Source organism: Pelodiscus sinensis, chromosome 20 (assembly GCF_052426305.1).
Source record: "Pelodiscus sinensis isolate ZL-2025 chromosome 20, ASM5242630v1, whole genome shotgun sequence".
Lineage (NCBI taxonomy): Eukaryota > Metazoa > Chordata > Testudines > Trionychidae > Pelodiscus > Pelodiscus sinensis.
The window spans coordinates 17661758-17684725 of NC_143071.1; the positions used below are offsets into that span (position 1 = coordinate 17661758).

General features: G+C 46.7%; 1 protein-coding gene across 4 annotated transcripts in view; it reads left to right on the forward strand.

The window, feature by feature from the left end:
- The window catches only part of SLC38A12 (solute carrier family 38 member 12), an 81619-nt gene that overhangs the window by 50640 nt on the left and 8011 nt on the right, over nt 1–22968 (forward strand). For all 4 annotated transcript variants that reach the window (XM_075903708.2, XM_075903707.2, XM_006136396.5 and 1 more), the window contains one exon: nt 1801–1894. In XM_075903708.2, the coding sequence (XP_075759823.2) occupies nt 1801–1894 (94 nt within the window). The remainder of the gene's footprint in view (nt 1–1800; nt 1895–22968) is intronic.

A 22968-nucleotide genomic window follows, 5' to 3' on the forward strand; every position in this document is an offset into this window, starting at 1 on the left:
CGGGGGGGGGGGGGACCAAAGTTGTTGAGCAAAAGAAAAAGGACCCAGAGAGTTGTTAAACAAACAAATTAAAAAAAAAAAACCAGCATGGCCCCTTTAAGAAATGCTTTTGAGGCATTTCTAACAGGCTGCCGGTGGACATCTGCCATCTTTTGTTTTCCTGCTCCAGTCCAGACAGCTCCCCTGCAGAACCAAGTAAGCACCCGGGATTTTCACCTCTTGACTGGGGAAGAAATCAGAAAATACTGGACATTTTAGGTGTCTGGTATTTTCTGAATTTTTTTTGCCAGACAGGAGGTGAAAATACCGGAGTGTCCGGATCAATACCGGGCACCTGGCAACACTGCATGTAATGTAGATTGTGATGTAATGTCAAGCGTGTCTGGTATTTTTGTTGAAATGATCTGGCAACCCTAAGCACGGGGAGCCGGGAGGAGAGGGCTGTTTTTGGAGGTGTAGGGGCGGCTTTACGAGCCACAGGAGGGGGGGGCTTTGCGAGCTGCACCCGGGGGGGGGGAGGGGGGGGAGAGTCACATGCAGCTCACGAGCCGTGGGTTGGCCATGGCTGGTCTACATGATTAACTGATGAGCCTGGGCTTATCAGTTAATTTTGTTGACTATACAAACTCTTCCCCTCCCCACCCTCCGCTGCCTCTGTAACAGGCAGCAACAGTGGGGGGGAAAAGAGGGGGTAGGAGCCAGTGCCCATGAGGAGCTGGCTTTAAGTAGGCTACCCATGAGCACCGGATCCATCTCCACCCCACTCTGCTGCCTTTGAGAGAGAGGCAGCAGCGCAGAGGATGATGCAGGGCGGGGCAGGCTGGAACTGATATGTGAAGGGAGTCAGCTTTCAAACTAGCTCCCTGCTCCTATCTGTTCCCGTGGACCTGCCTGCCCCTCCCTTTGCTGCCTCCTACAGAAGCAGCAAGGGAGGGACAGGCAGGAGCCAGTGATGGGAGGAGCTGCCTTAAAAACTGGTCCCCCCCACCCAAACACCAGCTCTGTATTGCCACCGCCGCCTCTGCTACACACGCTGCTGCCTCTATCAGCAAAGCAGCAGCCCTTGTCCACAGAGGGCCAGAGTAGCCCTCTGTCCATGGGGAACTTGGACTCCCCACAGACGGGCTGCTACCACCCCACACTTCTGGGAGCTGGTTTTTAAACTGGCTTCCCTCGTGGACCAGCTCCTGCCTGCCATCCTGCGCAGGATGACTAGGAGCTCCCCGGGAGAAAGTTGGGAGTGCACTAGCTGCTGGCCTTGCCCCCAGGGACTATCGAATAGTTGTGTAACCAGTAAGATTTCATGTGGTTACACAACTGTTCAATTACATGATATCTAATGTCCCTATGTTGAATAGAAGTTGTCTGAGCTGAACTTTCCAGAGGATCAAGTCTCCATGCATCTGATGAAGTGTGTTTTACCCACAAAAGCTGATGCTCAAATAAATCTGTTAGTCCAGTGTTTCTCAAACTGTGCTCTGTGCTCAGGGCTCCGCAAGACATCTCCAGAGGCTCCGCGAAGTTGAGAAACTGGAAAGCCTTCAAAAGCAGAATTGAGAATCGCCTCGAACTGACGCAATTAACACACACTGCTGGGGCTCTGCATAAATTTTTATGCATGTAAAGGGCTCTGGAGCCCAAAAAGTTTGAGAACCACTGTGTTAGTCATTAAGGAGCCACAGGACGACTCATTGTTTTTACAGAGGAAGTTCATTTCACTTGTTTTGTTTGTTTCTTGCCTTGTTAGCAAAATTCTGATTTCTTTTAGCCTGATTCCTGTTTTTGTTTTTATCTTTCCAGGCAGCGTTTACTCTACTACTGGGTCCTTTCACCTTTTTTAATGTCCAGAAGACAAAGTATCTGCAGATCATGACATCCCTGATGAGATGGATAGGTGAGTCTGTAAACTTCTTCAGTTTTAGCAAGTTTCCATCCCTGTCATTACTGATGGAAACTGACTCTGAGGTATTGTAGATTGCTGTTGGAGTAACTCTCATGACCTACATAGTCTGCCCTCTAAAAGACCTGAGTTAACCATAGAATGTCTAGGAAGGAGTACTGCAGAAAGGAATCTAGGGGTCATAGTGAACCACAAGTTAAAAATGAGTCATAGTGTGGCGCTGCTGTAAAAAAAGCAAACATGATTCCAAGATGCATTAATAGGAGTGTTGTGAGAAAGACACAAGAAGTCATTCATCCGCTCCACTCTGTACTGATTAGTCCTCAGTTGGAGTATTGTGTCCAGTTCTGGGCACCACATTTCAAGAAAGATGTGGAGAAATTGGAGAAGGTCCAGAGAAGAACACAAAAATGATTAAAGGTCTAGAGAACATAAAATTAAATTAATGGAGATTGCCTATCTCCTAGAACTGGAAGGGACCTTGAAAGGTCATTGAGTCCAGTCCCCTGCCTACACAGCAGGACCAAGTACCATCCCTGATGAATTTTTGCCCCAAATCCATAAATGGCCTCCACAAGGATTGAACTCTCACTCTGTGTTTAGCAGGCCAATGCTCAAACCACTGAGCTATCCCTCTCCCCAACATGACCCATCATAGAATACTAGGACTGGAAGGGACCTCGAAAGGTCATTGAGTCCAGTCTCATGCCCTCATGGCAGGACCAAATACTGTCTAGACCATACCTGATAGACATTTATCTAACCTACTCTTAAATATCTCCACAGATGGAGATTCCACAACCTTCCTGGGCAATTTATTCCAGTGTTTGACTACCCTGACAGTTAGGAACTTTTTCCTAATGTCCAACCTAAACCTCCCTTGCTGCAGTTTAAGCCCATTGCTTTTTGCTCTATCATGCCAAGATGAACAAATTTCTCCCTCCTCCTCATGACACCCTTTTAGATACCTGAAAACTGCTATCATGTCCCCCCTCAATCTTCTCTTTTCTAAACTAAACAAACCTAATTCCTTCAGCCTTCCCTCATAGATCATGTTCTCTAGACCTTTAATCATTCTCGTTACTCTTCTCTGGACCCGCTCCAATTTCTCCATCTTTCTTGAAACGCGGTGCCCAGAACTGAACACAATACTCCAGTTGAAGCCTAACCAGCGCAGAGTAGAGTGGAAGAATGACTTCTCGTGTCTTGCTCACAACACACCTGTTAATGCATCCCAGAATCATGTTTGCTTTCTTTGTAACGGCATCACACTGCTGACTCATATTCAACTTGTGGTCCACTATAACCCCTAGATCCCTTTCTCCCTTTCTTCTATGAGGGAAGCCTGAAGGAATTGGGCTTGTTTAGTTTGGAAAGGAGAAGACCGAGAGGGGACATGATAGTAGTTTTCAACTATCTAAAAGGTTGTCACTGGGAGGAGGAGGGAAATCGTTCTACTTGGCCTCTGATAATAGGACAAGAAGCAATGGGCTTAAACTGCAGCAAGGGAGGTTTAGGTTGGACATTAAGAAAAAGTTCCTAACTGTCAGGGTGGTTAAACAGTGGAATAAGTTGCCTAGGGGAGTTGTGGAATCTCCATCTCTGGAGATATTTAAGAGCAGGTTAGACAGACATCTCTCAGGGATGATCTAGACCAGGGGTGGGCAATAAATTTTGAAGGGGGGGTTACTTCACAAATTTCGGAAGTGGCCACAGGCCAACCCTGAAGGGGTGGGGCCTCTGGCGGAAGGGGCAGGGCATGTGCTGTAAAAAGACACCACTATGTTTTTTACACAACAGAGTAATTAAATTTTAATAATAATTAACTGCATGCAACAATATTCAGAGATTATTGTAGAGCAGGGGTGGGCAAAAGCCTTTCAGCGGCAGTTCCAGGCCCTGCCCCCTAGCGCGTTGCCTCAGAGCGGGAGAGGGGCACTAGCCCTTCTAACTGCTTCTGTTTAAAGAGCTCATGCCTTCCCCCACACCTTGCTTAGCAGCTGCAAGGAAAGCGCAAGCCCTTTAAATAGAAACAGTTGAAAAGGTTCGTGTATCTGGCTCCCTAGCAATGCTAGAGGCGCGGGGAGCTGGGAGCTCTTTTAAGCACTTCTACTTAAAGGGCTGGTGCCTTCCCTTCTCTGTTAGGTAAGGTTGCCTAGCAGCCACAGGGAACATGAGAGCTCTTTAAAAAGAAACAGCTGAAGGGGCTCACAGCTCTGGGTGTCTTTAGCGCCACCAGGGAGTGGGGCCTGGAACTGCCTCGCAGGCTGAATCTAGCCTGCTGAGAGCCTTTGGCCCACCCCTGATCTAGACGGTGTGCTTGGTCCTGCGTGGGGGCAGGAGACTGGACTTGATCTCTCAAGTTCCCTTCTAGTACTAGGATTCTATGTTTTTTTTTTTTTTTTTTTTTTTTTAAAGCCAGGATCACCTTCCTTTTAGATGTGAGGTTTCAAATGTGTATTTGCTAAAATGGTGACTGGTTCCAAGTGTATTGCTGATGGTGCATGGTATGCTGCCTCAGAAACCATACCATGCACCAACAGCAATACACTTGGAACCAGTCACCATTTTAGCAAATACACATTTAAAACCTCACATCTAAAAGGAAGGTGACCCTGGCAAAAAAAAAAAAAAATTAAATTAAAAAATAAGAAACTTCTTCACTAGCACAAACTGTTTTCAAGAGGCACTCTGCCTTTTTTCCTAAGCCCCAGTGTGACTCTTATGGTATTTCACTTAAAGCAAAGCACAAAAGGGATTTTTTTTGAAGGAGCATGTGGAAATTCGGTTTCTTGTGATCAGAGTACTATCCATGTTGGTCCACCTCTCCATCTCACAACTGGAATACCAAGACTTGAATTTTCCAGTGTCAAGGCAGGGGACGATGGGCATTATTCTCATTGATCAGGCTTTTGGATTTTGTGTCTTGGTGTAATTGTTTTCCCAGTGGACCCTCCTGATCAAAGGGTCAGTTTCTTTAGGATCCAGGACTTGGAAATAAATGGGACGAATCTATTCCATCAGGATAGAGTACATTGTGGCAGGAGGTGATCACTTTAGTTTGCTCTTTTGAGCACTGATGATTTTAATAGAGAACCCACCCTGAATCTTGTCAATCATCCAAAGACTTAATTGCAGTTAATCTTGGCCATGTACATACGTTTCAGGAAGAGGCTGCATACATCAAATTCTGTTTTGTCCAGATTTCTGAATGTTTATCTCAATCTACTGCATCCCCAGATGAGGTAACTGATACCTATCATTAGTCTGTGTCAGGAGGGAAAATTGACTTTGCCTAATTCAGCCTGTCAGGCTTTTCCACCTGTTCACTGTCACTTATGTAAGCAATAAAGGCTAGTTTTTGTTAACCAAGTTCAAAGGCCTGTGATCCTTATCTGAACCCCCTCCCCGCCACCCCCCAGCACATTATTCTAGGGGAGCTGGATGCCAATATTTGAGTGAGGTTTGTCAGGAGTCAGTCTTAGGGAAATGAATCTCTCTCAGTAGATAATGGAGATTAAGATGCAGAACCTGAAATGTTGAGCAGTTTGAAATAATGAACACTGACCCAGCATGGAAATGTCAGTCTTTCGCCTTTGTTGTCTGAGCACATGAAAACTTTGAAAGTCCCTTGCTCCCCAATCGGAGAAGTTATCTCATTAAGGATTATTAAAGGTAATAAAAAATATAATCCTTTCCCAGCTCACTGGCTAACTTCCAATCACCTGGTTTCCTTCACCCCTGCCGGATGCATTAGTCAAATCTCCCGCCTGCGTGACAACCTGGCACCTGGCTGACCTGCCATTGGGTTGTCTCTAGCCATCTGCCTCCAGAGTAGGGAAAGTGATCTTTAAACCTTGGCCGGAAGGTGTTCTTTCCTTAACAGGCATAGTGTTTGGAAAGGTATAGGGGAAATTCATGCTTTAGCCTGATAGATTCCTTTGTCAGGCCATTCAGGGGCTGTCTGCCCCAGATAATGATGCTTAATGGCCCTAGTAGTACCTTAGTGGCTACTTATTGCAATGGATCCCATAAGTAGTAGATTTATAGTAAAAGATTCTTAAAATGAAGGTGAGATTAAACAGTAAATAACAACGGTCCAGCTGCAGGGCTTTGGTTTGGTCTGCCACAGAGTTTGGGGAGAGAATGAATCCACACATTTGGCTTGGGGTCATACTCGTCTTGCAGAGCTTGCAGGATGGCGGGAACTGGACCATACACTTGGCAATCCTGAACAGTGTTCTCTCTAAGGGTATGTCTAGACTACATGCCTCTGTCGGCAGAGGCATGTAAATTAGACATACTGACATAGTCAATGAAGCGGGGATTTAAATATCCCCCGCTTCATTAAAATAAAAATGGCCGCTGCGCTGTGCCGGCTCAGCTGATCGTCGTCACAGCACGGCAGTCAAGATGCGGATCGGTTGACAGGGAACGCCTTTGTTGGCCGCTCCTGTAAACCTCGTTTCACAAGGCATAAGGGAGCAGTCGACAAAGGAGTTCCCTGTTGACCGATCCGCGTCTTGACTGCCGCGCTGTGCCGACGATCAGCTGAGCCGGCACAGCGCAGCGGCCATTTTTATTTTAATGAAGCGGGGGATATTTAAATCCCTGTTTCATTGACTATGTCGGTATGTCTAATTTACATGCCTCTGTCGGCAGAGGCATGTAGTCTAGACATACCCTAAGATTTTCCATCCATCAGCGGAGTGAGTTTTGTCTTGTGCACCAATGTTGAGGTCATGTGTGCTTGTTCGGATGTGTGCCACCGTTGCACCCAAGTTATAAACCTCTCACTTTTCCCCTCTGCTGCCATGTCGCCCAATCTGTTCTCCTGGTGCCTGCCGCTGCCCCCCACCCCTCACCACCTTCTGCTGTCCTGGCTCCTGCCCTTCTCACTCCCCTCAGCCCTCCTGGGACCTGCCCCCATCCCCATCCTCTCTGACCCCTGCACTTGCCTTTCCTTTCCCTCCTCTAGCCCCACTCCCCATCTCCTCTCCTAACACCTCCCTCTACTCACCTGCCCTGCCTTTCTCCTCTGCCCTCTAGTGCCCATCCCTCCCCTCCCCATGTCTGCCTTCTACTTCCCCAATTCCCCAGGCTCCGGCACCTTCCCTTACCCACTGCACCCTCCTGGTGCCCCCCCTTCCCTCACTGCTTCTGCCTTCCCGACACCTGCCACCCTTGCCCTCTTCCTCCCTGGTGCTTACCCCCTCACCACCGTCAGCCCCAGTTTCCATGCCCCTCTGTGTGCCCTTACACATGACTTGCTCCATCCCCTACCTTCCTCATGCCCATCCCTCCTTTCAACCCCTCTTCTCCCGGCACCCACTTCTCCCCTCTCCTCTTCCTTCCTCTTGCCCCCATTGTCCTTCCCCCTTCTCTCCTAGTATCATCCTGTCCTCTCCCATCTCCACTGACACCTTCCCGTCCGCCTACTCCTCCTATCCTTTCCCCTCATTGTCTCCTCTTGGCCCCCTTTCATTTCTCTCATCGTCCTTTACCCTTTCTTTTCCTGCCTTGGCCTCTCCTCTCCCCTCAGCACAAGCTCCTTCCTCTCCTCACTCCCACCTTCCTTTTAGTTATCCCCCTGCCCCTTCCCTCACCTTCTGCCTTCCTGACACCCTTTTTTCTACTGGAGCCAGGGCCACGGTGCTTTTTTTTAGTACCACAGCCCAGTTCCAGTCCAGGCATATGGGGCAGCTGCCCACCATGCAGCCCCACTCCAGGAGCAGCTAGGGCTAGGACCATGATATTAAAAATAGCACTGCGGCCCCAGCTCCAGTGCTGGCACACAGGGCAGTACGCCCCATATGCCGGTACTCGAGCCGGGGATACGATGCTACTTTTAGTACTGTGGTCCCGGCCCTAGCTGCTCCTGGAGGCTGGGCTCCATGGTGAGCAATGGCCCCATGTGCTGGGTCTGGAGACAGGGCTGCAGTGCTATTTTTAATACTACGGATTAGGCTCCAGCTTCAGCAGCTGCCACACGGCCCTGTCCCTGGGAGTAGCTGGGGCCACAGCTGCCAGCTGTGCTGAAGGGGTGGGCAGGACTACAATTCTTGGTGCATGCCCAGGAACCCTGATCCTGAACCAGAGCTTGAGGAAGAATTGAGCCCTTAGGCTTGGTTTGGCATTCTTGGTGTATTGATTGTCTCCTCCTGCCATATTAAGGCCAGGCTCCACTTGCTGCCCTTCCTGGCCTGTTCTAGCAGAGTGGTGTTGAAGTTGTTTCTAGAACCTGTCCTGAGCACCAGAGCCAAACTCTGCAGCTCTACCAGGCTGGCTTTTATGCTGTTAAGAAGACTTATCTGTTTCTCCTCTTCAAAAAGTGCCATCTACACTTCACCTCCCCTTTCAGATACTAACCAAGCCAACCCCTGTGGACAAGTGTATGGACTTGCACTGTCCTCTGCTTTGTGGGCAGCCAGTCCTCTACATAGCGAACCTGTCTCTATGTTCTGTCCTTAGAGGTTAATATTGACTTCTAATGTGTCTGCTGCAGGAAGTACACTGCGCCCATTTCCCCCCAATCACTGAAAGTCTGTGGCTTTCCCAGCCGCAGTGGCTGGCATCAGTCTGCACTGCCCCAGGTGTACTGAAGATTAAGATGACAATAGTGGAAAGGATAACTCTTGGCAGCGGAGAGAGAGCTGCATGTGAAGGTCATCTCTACGTGTGTTTGTAACGGTGTCATCCTTGCCTTTGAAAGTTGTTTCCTCTTTCTCCCTCTGATCTGAGTGATAATCAAATGTCACTCGCCTCTTTGCAAGGCCCCTACGCTCTTCAGAAGCAATACTTCAATTAACAAAGCCTACAGCAGTCATTTTTCTCCAGGAGATGTAAAGACTTCATCTCTTTATGAAAAATAAGATATCTTGAGAACGCTAGCACCTGCATCACAAAGAAAAATTGGTCCAGGTCAGAGAATTCAGAGGAACAACCATGGCTGGGGCTCAGCTTCTCTGGCAGGGCTGTTGCATCCAGCTGTGTGGCATTCTTTTTTTCTTTTAACGATGATGTGGAAGCTCTTTGTGGGCAACTGAAGCACCCAGAAGACCAAGGGGTGTGGAGAAGCCTTGACATAATCTGAGGCTTGAAAGGATAAAGTGCAACAACACTTAGTGATACCAGACAGGTGGGAAACTGTTACTTGAGCCTGTTGGGAAAATGAAGACTAGCATGGAGAAGCATCTTACTGTGTTAAGTTGATAAGAGCAAGGAAGGCACAAGTACATTTCATCGGGTAGAGTAGAACACGCAGTGGATAAAGGCTCTGGTTGTGTGAAACCTGAAGCCATGCTAGCCCCTCTCAAGAGCCATGTCCTAAACACAGCCCGTTACAAAGTTGTAAGTGTTGGTTCAGATCACTGTATTGGGCTTCTGAATATGAATAAAATAGTTAACCCTTATTTACGCTCCTTAGGGTAATTTCAGAAATTTTCCTAGAATTGGTCTAATACCAGTGTTAGCCATGGTAGGAGCAGTAGCACAAACCAAGCTCAGATGTTTTTTCCAGCTGTCTAGTCCTACTTTGAACAGGTTAAATAATGCAGTGGTTAAAAATGCTTTAGCCCAGTTTATATTAGTGTTCTCCTTATTGTTAAACTAGTGAGTTGCACTGATTCTAGACCAGCTCTCAGAACTTCAGAATTTGCTCTGCATAGATTCAGTCTCTAATAGACTGAGTAGGAAGCTAGTAAGCTGTAACATAATTGTTAAAAAATTCCTAAAGAGGCTTAGCTGTGCTATTGATATAGAGGTGGAATAACATGGCTCCTTTTTGCCAGAATATACAGAAAAATGCATTTCTGTTCCCTGTCCAGACCATTGGAAAGCTGGGAGAGCATCCAGAAGGAGCCAGCTGAGACAATCCTTCCATGGAACCCTGCTCTGAGGGACAGGGACTTAATTAGCCTTGGCAACAGAGAGGATATGCAAAAAGTGGCCCATTTTGAAGGCCAAGACTATAACAGGATCCAAAAAAGAACTAGATAAATTCATACAGGATAGGTCCATTAGTGGCTATTGTCCAGCATGGGCAGGGATGATGTCTCTAGCTTCTGTTTGCCAGAAGCTGGGAATGCGCAACAGGATGGATCGCTTGATTCCCTGTTCTGTTCGTTCCCTCTGGGGCACCTGGCATTGGCCACTGTCAGACAAGATACTGGGCTAGAGGGACCTTTGATCTGGTTATTCATATGTTCTTAAAATAGGGATCAATGTTCCCTCTAATCGTTTCCATCCTTGTGCAGAATAAATTTTATGTGCACCAAGGCATATGTGAATGTAGCAACAAAAAACCTGGCTGTGGGCACTCTGCTTAGTCATTTGGTTGGCATTTGAATCTTTCCTGAGTGGTCGCAGAAGCGCATAGTTTATGGGGAACAGTGATAGGGCTAGCAGTGCCTTAATTTATGCCAAAGTGACAGCCGAGAGTGCAGGAAGGATCAAGTCCTTTTTTATAGTGTATTAGCCGAGGTCTTGAATTGAGCTAAGCTTAAAACTTTATTTTCAAAGCTGGCTGTAGAATAATGCCTGCTGGCAAGATGAAATAGTGTTCTAATATTTGAGCCATAGCTCTCTTCTGATATTGTTACTTGTATAGAGTACAACTGCAGGTCAAAACTTTGCTAGCTAGAACATTGAACAATGTTTGTTGTAATAGGGTGCTAGTCCCAATTCTTGCATCAATTTGGCCTATGGTTCTTTACAGGGAATTGTGCTGTAGCATCATTTCCCCTTCCCAAAATAATATAAAACTGTTTTAAAATTGTCTGAACAGTACAAGAAGACTGTTCCCTAGCCTGGTTAAAGCACTGTTGGTGTCATTCCTTTATTGCAGTTTGGCTAGCCCGTTCTCGGAATAATATCACTTTTACACTCTAGTCAAAGAAACAGCCATGAGAGATTTGATTTGTATCTGAAATGCCTAAAATACCTCAAAGAAAGACTCTGCTCTTCATTCAGTCCATTTTCCTCCTCCTCTCTGTTGATAGAGGACAAAGGCAGGAACCAATGATTTAAGTTGATTTCAGTATCCTGACTCTGTCACCCAAAATTATGTCCAAGTAGAATTCCTCTTGTTCTGTTTCTAGAGCTGACCTGTTCCATGTGGCATTCTCTTAGGGGTAGGTGATAGAGTAGTCTCACCTGCACTTGTACTTACCAATGATCTATTTAGTGCTCCACACCATTATTTACACTGGAGCCTATAAGGAGGCCATGTTCACAGAGCCACACTTGTGCCTTATCTCCACCTTCTTCAGCGCTATCCCACGTCTTCCCCTTGGTACTGGTAATTGTCTGCACATTGCAGTGCACAGCTCAGAATCTGGCAAAATCAGAAGGAAAAATCTTAGGGTCCAAAACCTCACAGGTGAATGCAAGGTGGGAGTCATGGGGCATTCCAGTGCTTTGCCTTTCTGGATGAAGAGTATGTCCATCAGCATCATTATGAAAGATAACAAAAGAACAGTGTTTGATGGGCAGGTGCTTAATGTCTTACTACTACTGTGTATTAAGCACCTAAGCCAATTTAATAGCAACTGCGGTAGCCTGAACTTCCAGCTTTATGAGCGGAGATCTCTGGCTTTAAAGATGTGGTGGCACGAGTATTGCCACAGTTATTGAATTATTGCTGGCAAACGTTCCCAGGCAGCTTTCACTCAGGGCGCTCGCTGCATGCTCTGCGCCAGATGCTCCATTTGTAGTTATTAGGAAGTATTGCATGTTCATTGAGATCCATTTGGGGAAGGAATAAACTTCCTTCCATTTTGGCTGTTGCTGGCTTGCTCTTTTTTCTGCCCCTCCCCCACCTTCCCACTATGCTCAGCAGTGTTTTCAGATCAGACAATTAGCACATCTGTCCTCCTCACTACACTTCTCAAAGTGGGTCAGTCACAATCCTAGCCCAATTCTGCAGATAACCTGGGACCATTAATTAAATCTCTCCCCTTTTCTGTCTGCTGCCACCTCCTTCACCTATTCCACCTTGCACAGACACTTCATATCCAGCAGTGCCAAGTTTCCACTTTCAGGCTCAGTGATAGAGATCCTTTGCTGATTTTTTTTTTTCTGTTCTTAGGCATGTGATTGGTGCCTTTAAAATACCTTTAGCTAAAGGATCTCAAACCACTTTAGGAACTCTGAGTAATGACTCCTCCAACACCACTGTGGGATAGGTATGGTATGAAAACTGAGGTCTAAAATCCCACAGCGCATAAGTGGCAGAACCAAGAATGAACCCAAAATTCTAATCCCTAGATGCTATTTTTCCATTGTTCCCATCCCAAATGCCAGGCCATTATTGTAGGGAACAATTTTCCATTGAGTTGAGGGCATACGTGAAGATCTTGTAGGTTCTTTTAATCTTTCATGTCTGTCATTTATATTATTTTCTCATTGGCAGACTTGCCTTCTAAATTTGACCTGCCAATAGAAAGGTGCAGTCTCAATGATACCCAGTCTCCTTCCACTTGATTGCAATGAAGTAACTTTTCATACCGCTTTACATGGCTGTAAGTAATTAAACAATAACACAAGGAGTCATTTGACCAGAATGTAATTTCTTACTGCCACCATCCTTTCCCCTCTCAAAGACCCAGGCTTCTCATTAGCTCCATAATAGAGTTAAAACCATGCTGTGGCAGGGCTGTAGTACTATTTCACTGGCCAGTTTGGTTAGGGAGGTGGTGGTTTCTGAGAAGTCTGCTAGTCAAACAGTACTGGAAACTAGCACAACTGTTAGAAGAGGGAAGCCACAGTTTATTGTATGTAGAATCTACTGATCTTAAATAGATTAAGCTTTCTGTTTCAGAACCAGTACCTGTTGCTTTGGCCTTCAGTGTCTGTTAAGGAACTGTCCACGTTGACCTCTTGGCCATCTAAAAATTCTCTTTCCAGTCTTTGGGAGCCATGGAATTTAGTAGCTTGTTTAGGGGTGGTTGTTGGGGATTGATCTTTTTTTTTTTTTTTTTTTTTATAATTTATCTAGGCAGCAAAGAATAAACTCTCCAAAAGGGTAAGTCATTTTCCATACCAATTCAATCCTGTGGCATTTTCACTTTATCCAAGGGTGAAACGGTTGTGGTGGAGGCTTTTGTAGTGGACGTTTGACTGCTGAGAATTAGTCCAAGATCGTGGTCCATAGACCATTGAACAGAAGTTGTGGTGACTTTTGGTCACTGCTATCCTGATTCAGGTTTAAACTGGCTATGCTCGAGGTCATCCACCCTAAAATCCTTGGGCCAGTTGGCTATTTTTAACACTCGTTACAGCAGATGGGGAAGAAGGGAGACTGCAAGATTTAGAGCCAGGGCTAGTGCAGGAATAGTGACAATATCTTGCGTTTTGTTTTTTCCATCTCCTGCAAGGAGATTAGTTTGCCACTGGACAGTCCTGTAGGCATCTGCTCTTCTGGTAATTACAGAGCTTGCTGTGACAGCTTAAGGGAAGAACCAGTTAGACCTCTGCCCTCTTAGTCTCTTCTTTACACCCTCCATTGGGAGGGGGAAGTTGGGACTTGAACTATAAATCAGGACATTATATTGCATTTTTGATTGCCTTAAAGACACTGACTGATGTCATACTTTTGCCAAGTCCTCCTGCTTTTTTTGGTCCCTTTTGGAAAGGAGAAAGCTGTCTTAGGAGCCCTATGGGATAAATAATTCACTAAGAGGAGAATATATTTATGAAGAGTTAGTTAAAAGACCGTGCTTCTCTGCTGCATCTGCTTTTAGACACATCTGAGGAGCTTGTTTCAGTGGTGTCTGTAGAGTGGGGTGGGATGAAATGGTGCCGGCTTTGAGTGAAAGCTTCCTTTTAGCTTCAGATGTAAATTAAGTGTGACACACAGTGCTGGCTGGGACTGCTAAGATCCTGCCAGAAGGGTTAATGTTCCTGAAAAGAACGTCATCTCCAGTCAGGAAGAGATGTACCCCTGGCTGCCTGTGCCGGGGTGCAGAGCCTGTTGGGAAAGGCCTGGGGAGAGTTGAGCACGCTGGAGTGAACAGGTCACGACCACTTCCACATTCTGTGATGACATCCAGAACGAGGATGCCAGTGCAGATTTTGGGATGGAGGGAGTGTACAGCAGCAGTGAGGATAATGGTGCATTCCCCCAAATCTATAAGTATGCTTAATATAGCACCGTATTCAGCAAGAGATGCCAAATCACTGGCAAGTGGAGTGACAGTTCATTGAATGGGAGCTCAAATAAACCAGAGCGGGTGTTGGCCATTGAGCTTCAAGACAGATTCACTGGCCTCAGACATGCTGCACCTCCTTAGCACTTCTGAGCACTGTGCAAATGTTAAACCTCAAAATGACCCCATGAATGGTAAACTGAGGCATAGAGCAATAAAGATGATGGTCCAAGGACACATTGCAAGTCAGTAGCAGAGCAGGGACTTGCTACCGGGTGTCGTGACTTGAGGATCCTCTGCCATAGGATCCAAGGAGAGTTGGCAGAAAATGACTCTGCATGTGGTCTCCAGCAGATGGGAACAAACGTCCCTAACCAGGTTTCCTCTCCCATATGTACGGATGAAGGAGCAATAGCAACACATAAGTACAAAACAGGTAATCTCCCCCCTGCTCCGAGGTGCCGAGGATTCAGCATGTGTGCAGCGGGTCAGCTCATAGGGATCAGAGAGGGAATGGTTCAACAGTTAATGGCAGGAGTTATGATTAGAGGAGGAGACTATAAGTCTGCTTGGTTAGCTTGCAGCAAACACTGCTATGAGCAGGGAAAGGAGAAGCAGAAAGTTGGTGTTTTCCAGCAGTAAAACGCTATCCTAGCGCTCATGTCATCTAAGACTTGGTTTATTTTTTTTTTAAATTGTCTTTGTTAGTGAAACCCTCTGATCTGGCCTAGAGCCAGCGCAAAAGTAATCTCTGGCAGGGTGGCAAAGGGCATTAGTGAAGGCTGACAGCATGAATAGAATGTCAGGCTGATTGGTGTTGCCAATGAGAGATACACTAAATGCATGGTTTCTACTCCACTGACCTCCTTGTTGTGCCTTTCTCCACAAGTCACACTCCACATTGTTTGATCATGGGAAGGTCAGCATGTGTCCTTGCACTTTTACTGCCTGTGTGAGCTATGGTTCCATGCCATATAGACTCAGCCTGAGACTTCAGACCAGTGAAATAACTGCCCACTAGCCAAAGCCCTGCTTTACTTTGTATGAACTGTCTATGCTAAGGCCCTGAGCCCTTCTTATTGCTTTCCTAGAGGACAAAAACACTTTCTTCCTCCCCACCCCCTCCTGTCTGAGATCAGTAAAACAGTCACCCAGAGATGCTACCTTCCCCCAGTGGTTCTGACTTATTTTCCTCACAGGGCATAGGTACCCATCTGTATCCCTTATAAGCCCCTACTTCTCTCACACAGACCTCTAGCTCCCACTTCGAGGCAGATCCACTTGTTGCCACTGCACCTAGGCGACTGATTCCACCTTGCATTGCTTTTGTCATCCTCTCTTATCTGGAATCATTCACTAGTGAAGCGCAGCTTGTCCATTTCAGCTCCAAGAGGCCTGGGGCTCGTGAGCTCTGACTGGTGCGATAATATAGTTTCTGGGGAGGCCATGCGGGTTAATTCAGAGTCACTTAATATAGGAGTCAGATCAGGCCTTATTCCAGAAGCCTCTAATTTCAGAGATTTGTTTTACCAGCATGACTGGTGATAGTGAGCTGTCTGAACAGCTTACATGTACAGTGCAACTCTAGCACCTTCTCATCCCAAAGGAACTCAGTGGATTTAATTACATAGAGCACTGCTCAAAGGCAGCCGCCATTGCCTTAGGTCAAAGGAATAGCAAGGTGGCTAGTGCCTGCTGTAGTAATGGGTAAGCGACAATATTGGGTAAGGACCAATGTTCCCTCTAATTTTTTCCATCAGTGTGCTCAGTAAATTTTGTTATGTACACTGAGGCATGTGTGAATGTGCACCACCAGCAGAAACATATGCTGCCAGCTATGGGGCACTCTGCTAATCATAGAGCTGGAAGAGACCTCAGGAGGTCGTCAAATCCAGCCTCCTGCCCAAGTCAGGAACAATCCCAACTAAATCAACCCGGCCAGGACTTTGTCAAACTGGGACTTAAACACCTCGAGGGATGGAGATTCCATCACCTCCCTAGGTAACCCATCCCAGTGCTTCACTACCCTCCTAGTGAAATAGTTTTTCCTAATATCCAACCTAGACCTCTCCCTCTGTAACTTGAGACCATTGCTCCTTGTTCTGCCATCCATCACTACTTAGAACAGCCTCTCTCCATCCTCCTTGGAACCTCCCTTCAGGAAGTTGAAGGCTGCTATCAAATCCCCCCTCACTCTTCTCTTCTGCAGACTAAACAGACCCAAATCCCTCAGCCTCTCCTCGTAGGTCATACACTCCAGCTCCCCCATCATTTTGGTTGCCCTCCGCTGGACCCTCTTCAATGTGTCCACGTCCTTTTTATAGTGGGGGGCCCAGAAGTGGACACAATACTCCTGATGTGGCCTCACCAGTTGGACGGCACCTGAATCTCTCCTGGGCTCAAGTGCTCAGCTTGCAGGGACACTGTTAAGGACCCCCCCCCCCCCCCCAAGGCAAATCTTTGCCCTTCCAAAAAGTGCCTTTGGGATGTTTAATGTCCACGGAGCAGGCCAGGCCTCCAGTTTTTAAGAGCTCCTCCAAAAGTTCCACACCGTAAGCTGTAACTCAACCACTTTGCTTGGGATGAAGTGACTTGAGCCCTGTCTTGCTAGTGTGTCTAAGTATTTCAGAACTGAGCCTCAGCCAGCTTAGCCATCCTCTGCTTTTGTTCAGTTTACTTACCTTTCATTTCTGAGTCGGAATGCGATAGAACTCCTCCAAATTCCAGTGCTTGTCTGCTACCACCAAGTCCCTTCGGACAACTTGGCTACCCTGAGACTTTCCGGATACTGTGTTCTCATACTGCATAGAATGATGTTTGGTTTGGCAAGGGTCCAGGAGATCACTGCGGTAGATGAATTACAAAAAAGAGGTGGTTTCTTCTTCCAGAATCCTGTCCAAAGGGAGCTGGCCCAGAGAGGCTATGCATGCTCCCTTCCTCTTCCTCTTTTGGCGCCATCTCCCTCTCAGAATCCATCACGCTGCCTCACGTATGAGATGGGCAGCAAGTGGTGTGCATTGTGAGGGGAGTGATTCATTATCATTATCCCCTGGCATATTGATTCTCTGCTTCGAGAGGAAAGCTCTGTCACGCCATCCGCCAGCACTGATGGATGGCTCTGCTGCAAATGTGTCAAAGCTGTAACAGGGCGCCCGCTTAAACAAACTGTTCTAAATGGGCGGATGGGGGCAATGAGGCATAGGGCGCCTCCATTTATAGCAAGACGACATGGAAGCATTTCGCATCCAGCGCTGCTCCGGTTCATTAGAAGGGATGACATGTAGAGCAAGATATCTGCGTAATTTGGTGATGCTCGTTTAGTGTTCATCATGGTTTCCAGGCTGAGGGAATGGATGTGGTTGAAGAGGGCACAACTCATGAGCTGCAGCAAATGTGTGTAGTTATCTACATCTCTTACTGTTTGCAGTCTGTCTTCCACAAAGGGGATAATGTCAGCTGAAAATAATTTCCAAAGCAACCTTGGTTTTTATCTGCTGCGCTGGAGCCAGCTGCCCTATGAGAGCAGTTCCCCAAGATCATTAAGACATTCCTGCTTGAAAGTGCCTGTGGAAGGCACAATGTTTAGAGTCAGAGTTCAGCACAAAGCCTGGCCACCTCACTCATGCTTGGCTACTGTCCATGCATTACAGGAGGACCGGTCTAAGCTGAGAGTCTCTAGCACGGCACCTTTCAGATTGTCACTGGAGAGACTGGTTGACTGGGAGAGCAAACTCCTCTCTACTCAGGAAATGTTCCCTGTCACATAGCACCAGTGTGGCTTAACTTTGCAACATGGAGTAAGATAAGCTCTATCTGAACAGCGACTGACAGTATATCTCCCTCCATTTCTTCCTCTCTCCCAGTCACATCTTGACTTGGGACCTTCCTGTTTCCTTCTGCGTAAGGCTGAGCTGGAGCCAGGGTTGCAACTTCTCTACCTTCCAGGCATAACTTTCTCTTAAAAACTCTTATAAAAATAGTGCATCTGCTGCATCGGTCCTGCCAAGTGGAGCTGCTCTAGTGAGCTAAAAGGAAAGGAAAGAAGTCAGAAAATCATGGTGAAGCATAGTATCAGGACAGCAGCTCTAGGGAAGCAGATTTAGTGGTAAAGGGCAGATATTGGGGAGGGGAGGGCTATCAAGGTGGCTTTTCAGGCTTGACAGAGTTTCTGTTGCCTTATGAAAGCACCAGTGAAATTGGATTCTTGTGAGGATTCTCAGCAGGTCCAACCTGTGATTTGTATTTTTTATTATGGATGCTGAAAGCCTTCCAGGATAACTAAATAAAATTAAAAGGCTCCAACCATCAAGTATTCATAATGAGTTTCATGGCAAAATGGAGACATTGTTTTTTCTGACTTTCCTAAATTCTGTCTCCTAACATCTGTAAATATAAATATCCAGGATTTGGAGAGGCCTAGATCCTGTCCCTGGGGAAAGCTGCTAGCTGCTTCACATCAGCGATGTGGCAGGGACAGAGGAAAAGAAAATGGTGAATGTTTGTTTTCACACCTGCTCCTTGTGGAAGGTGAAAAGCAAACCGGTGGTGGTGGAGAGGGTGGCCCAAGACTGCTATGTTGGCTACTTCACTTCATGGAGAGGGACAGAGTATGAACGTGGCAGGGGAGGGGCTGTGTTCAGGACCACCGTACAGCTACCGAGATCCAGGTCCCAGACTTGCTGCTAGCACGGAGAGGAATGGAAAACTGCATTTCTGTCCTTTCTGTCTGCCCTGAGAGGATGGTGTCTGACCCTGCCACACTCTCACCCCTCTGCCTTGAAGGAGAATGAGAAGGAACTTCTCCAGCACCTGGGACAAGGAGACTGCTTACCTTCAGCCCTTGCCTCTAGCAGATGAATGGTGACAAACTTCTTGGTGCTTCCAGCTCCCCATCTGTGGTAGGCCTGACGCTTCCCGATTCCCTGCCCTCCTGCCAGTGCTAGGGAAGGATGATTGAGATCAACCTGGCCCTCCACTCCTTCCCCTGTGGAGAAATGCAGGTCAAGCAAGAGGCTACAGGAGGGATCCCAGTCAGACTCTGAGGAAGTGATAAGCTCTGAAAAACTAATTTAACTTTCTCACATCTGTATACGACTTTGCAATATCTATCCACTAGAACCAGCACCGATGGAATGTTAAATATCCCTATATTCCCAGATTTTGCCTCGGTGCTGATTTTCAGATAGAGGCTCATATGGTTTTCATCCCTTATCTGGACACATGAACCAACATCTCTCCGGTCAAGAGAGACGAGAAGCCTTAGCCTGCCTCTCAGAGGCCTTTGCCCTCCAGGGTAGAAATCTGGTGTCCTTCCCTCATGAACAACAGAAAATCTCAGTAAGGTGTGGCAATTAAAAATCCATAGAATCATAGAATAATAGGACTGGAAGGGACCTCGAGAGGTCATCGAGTCCAGCCCCCCGCCCTCAAGGCAGGATCAAGCTCCGTCTACACCATCCCTGACAGATGTCTATCTAACCTGTTCTTAAATATCTCCAGAGAGGGAGATTCCACCACCTCCCTTGGCAATTTATTCCAATATTTGACCACCCTGACAGTTAGGAATTTTTTCCTAATGTCCAATCTAAACCTCCCCTGCTGCACTTTAAGCCCATTACTCCTTGTCCTGTCCTCAGAAACCAAGAGGAACAAATTTTCGCCTTCCTCCTTGTGACACCCTTTTAGATATTTGAAAACCGCTATCATGTCCCCCCTTAATCTTCTTTTTTCCAAACTAAACAAGCCCAGTTCATGAAGCCTGGCTTCATAGGTCATGTTCTCTAGACCTTTAATCATTCTTGTCGCTCTTCTCTGTACCCTTTCCAATTTCTCCACATCTTTCTTGAAATGTGGCGCCCAGAACTGGACACAGTACTCCAGCTGAGGCCTAACTAGTGCAGAATAGAGCGGCAGAATGACTTCACGAGTTTTGCTTACAACACACCTGTTGATACAACCTAGAATCATATTTGCTTTTTTTGCAACAGCATCACACTGTTGACCCATGCTCTGGGTCTCCCCTTTTCTGTCCTTCACCAAAAAGGATGTACTCTCGAGAGGTGGGACAGGGCCAGCCTGAGCCATTCGCGCGCCCCGGGAGCGCGGCACCGCCCCTGGGAGTGCGACACATGCACAGCCCCACCCCCAGGCACCCAGTGCATGCGTGGCCCCGCCCCTGCCCGGCCCAGCAGCCCCGCATGGGCGCCCCGAGAAGTAGCCCGGCTGGCCCCTACCTTGGGCCGGCTCTGAGGTGGGATGTGGAAATGTCCCTCCCAGAACCACTTATCTTTGGCTACGTCTACACTGTGGAGAAGAGGAAATGCAAATGGAGCGTTCATTTGCATATTCTCAAAAAATTAGGTTTACAGGATCTTGCGCAAAACAGGGTTTTTCTGACACATGGTCCCGTCTACACAGGGCTTTTTATCACAAAAACCTTCCGCAAAAAGGATTGGAAGAGAATATGCAAATGAGAGTGCAAGATTTGCAAATGAGTGCTCCATTTGCATTTCCTCTTCCGAAAAACTGCCACAGTGTAGACGTAGCCAGATCTGTGTGGAAAATGAACTGTCTGGAGTCTGCGTGACTTAATCTCATACACTGTTTTGTATAGGGGTTCATTTTATTTATATCTAAATACCCCAATGAGTTTAAAGTGCAAAGGGTAATTGTAACCTGTCTAAACCATGTAATCTGCCTCTCTGCTGACCAGCATAACTGCCTCCATCAGCCATAAAGTCTAGTTTACCCAGCACTCTTTTCCAAGGAAGCTGCAGTTCACATGGGTGTCAGGAGAGGGGGTGAGAGGAAGCAGAGGCAGGGCACTGTAGCATATTAGCACCACTTTACAGTTGCATTTTATTTTTATAGTGTCTTGTGATCTTTCAGCCTTCCCTCCTTGCTTCTTCCCCTTCCCCTTCTGTAGGTGGTATACACAGTTCTCATCACACAGTGTAGAGGGGACATTCTTCATCACCTTTCATTCTCTTATCTATTTACTAAGGTTGCGTCTACATAGCACCCTAAACGCGAAATAAGACCCACAATTTGCACTATGCAAATTGCATATCTTATTTCAAATCTATTTCAAAATAGCTTCTTTTGAAATTTGGTGCATCCACACAGCACCAAATTTTGAAATAACGCGCTATTTTGAGCCATCCATTATCCCTCATGCAACAAGGTTTACCAGGATCCTGAAATAGTTGTGCAGCATAGACCTGCCCTTTGGGATGTTTTCATAGACACACCCTACTCCCTACCTCACCACCACTACTTTTTATTCCCACTGCTTATGTCTCAAAATGTTTCATGATGGAGACCACCAGGAGTGTTCCATGAAACACAACTGGAAAAGTAATGATGTACAGACATCTTATGTATGTCTTTGACATTTATGAGGCCTGTCTCCAACTGTGAAAGTATCTGATCCTCTTGCTTTTCTCTCTTACCTTCCCTGGAGAGATGGTTGTCGTCTTGACGTTGTCTTTGCAACAACTGAAAATCATGCTGTGGCAATCAGCTTTCTAAACAAGGTTCTAACATAGTTTCCTGGACCAGGATAAAAAAGGTTCTGCTTGGCCTAGAACCAAGCTGTGCTCTACGCTGGGGTAAGTGTGGATGCTATAAGCCAGGCGTGGGCAATAATTTTTGACTGGGGGCCACTTCAGACATTTTAAGTGCTTCTAAGTGCTGTGCACTCCTTGCAGGGCAGGAAGAGACTGAGCGCTTTCCCCCTGCCTCCAGACCCTGATTGGCTTGGGGATGGGGGGATCAACCCACTAGGAGGGCTGGATTTGGCCTGTGGAGGTCCTTTTGCCCACTCCTGTTATAAGCTAGAACGTGGCTTGATAAGAGCAGTTCTCAGAAAAATAAACCCAGTCTGTGCTGATTGGAGAAGCTGTACTAGATTTCTGTTAACAACCATTTTGTTTCTTTGATTACTGCTAACTATGTAACTATATTTCTCTGGCTCTTGTCTTTCTGAAATGGTGTTTGAAGGTCTCTTCCATCCCTGCTTCATATTTCAGTCCCTCCTGCCCAAACCTATTCCTTACACATGAGCAATTTTCACACATTTTCTGTCTGCTAACCACCTGGTGTAGGAGCACTATGGAAATGTTAGTGCTGGAGCTGTAGGCTACTTTAATGGAATAGTTTGGCTTTGCTTTCACCCCTCTTCTTATCAACTCGAGGTGAGGCTGCTTGTCAGTCAGAAGCTGTCATCCTCTTTTCAGCTTGATTTATCATTGAGCATAACTACTTTCAGAGTGTTTCATTTGGGTCTTGCTTCCTCCCAGGGACAGGTAGATAAATCTAGGATATGAAATTCCAGCAGGTAGGACCAGAGATTCTGGGTGGATACTGTTCCACCCATAGACAGAGAAAATACAGCTGCTGGGGGAGGCATTGCTACAGAGATCTATCCGTGGTCGGGACTTCAGTAGAGGAGTCTTCCAATTCACCCAGCCATCCCAATCCCCTCAAAGGACGTGAGATGAGCACTCTGCACTACTGGAAAGGATAGCAAAGGATGGCACTCCTGCATGTCACCAGTACTAAGATAGGGGAACATTCCGTTGGAGAGCTTCTTGCAGAGCAGTAGCATTGCTGGTTTGACACGCTGTTGCTATAATTTGAACCTGTCTTGTTAGACTTGCTTCACTGGGAAGCTCATGTCAGGAAGAAAATTCATTCTGGCAATACAGATTTTCTATAGACCATAATAGCTTGCTCTTCTCTGCAGTCTTCTACCTGAGAGCCTCCGAATCCTTTAGAATTGTCGCACCAGTAGTTCTAGCATATTCTGCAGCCTCTACTGCGGGAGGCCTTGTGCTGGGAAACCCCATCATTCTCCATTAGGGGCCTGATCCCAAAGCCCATTGAAGTCAGTGGAGGGCTCTTTCATTGGCCGTGTTTTAG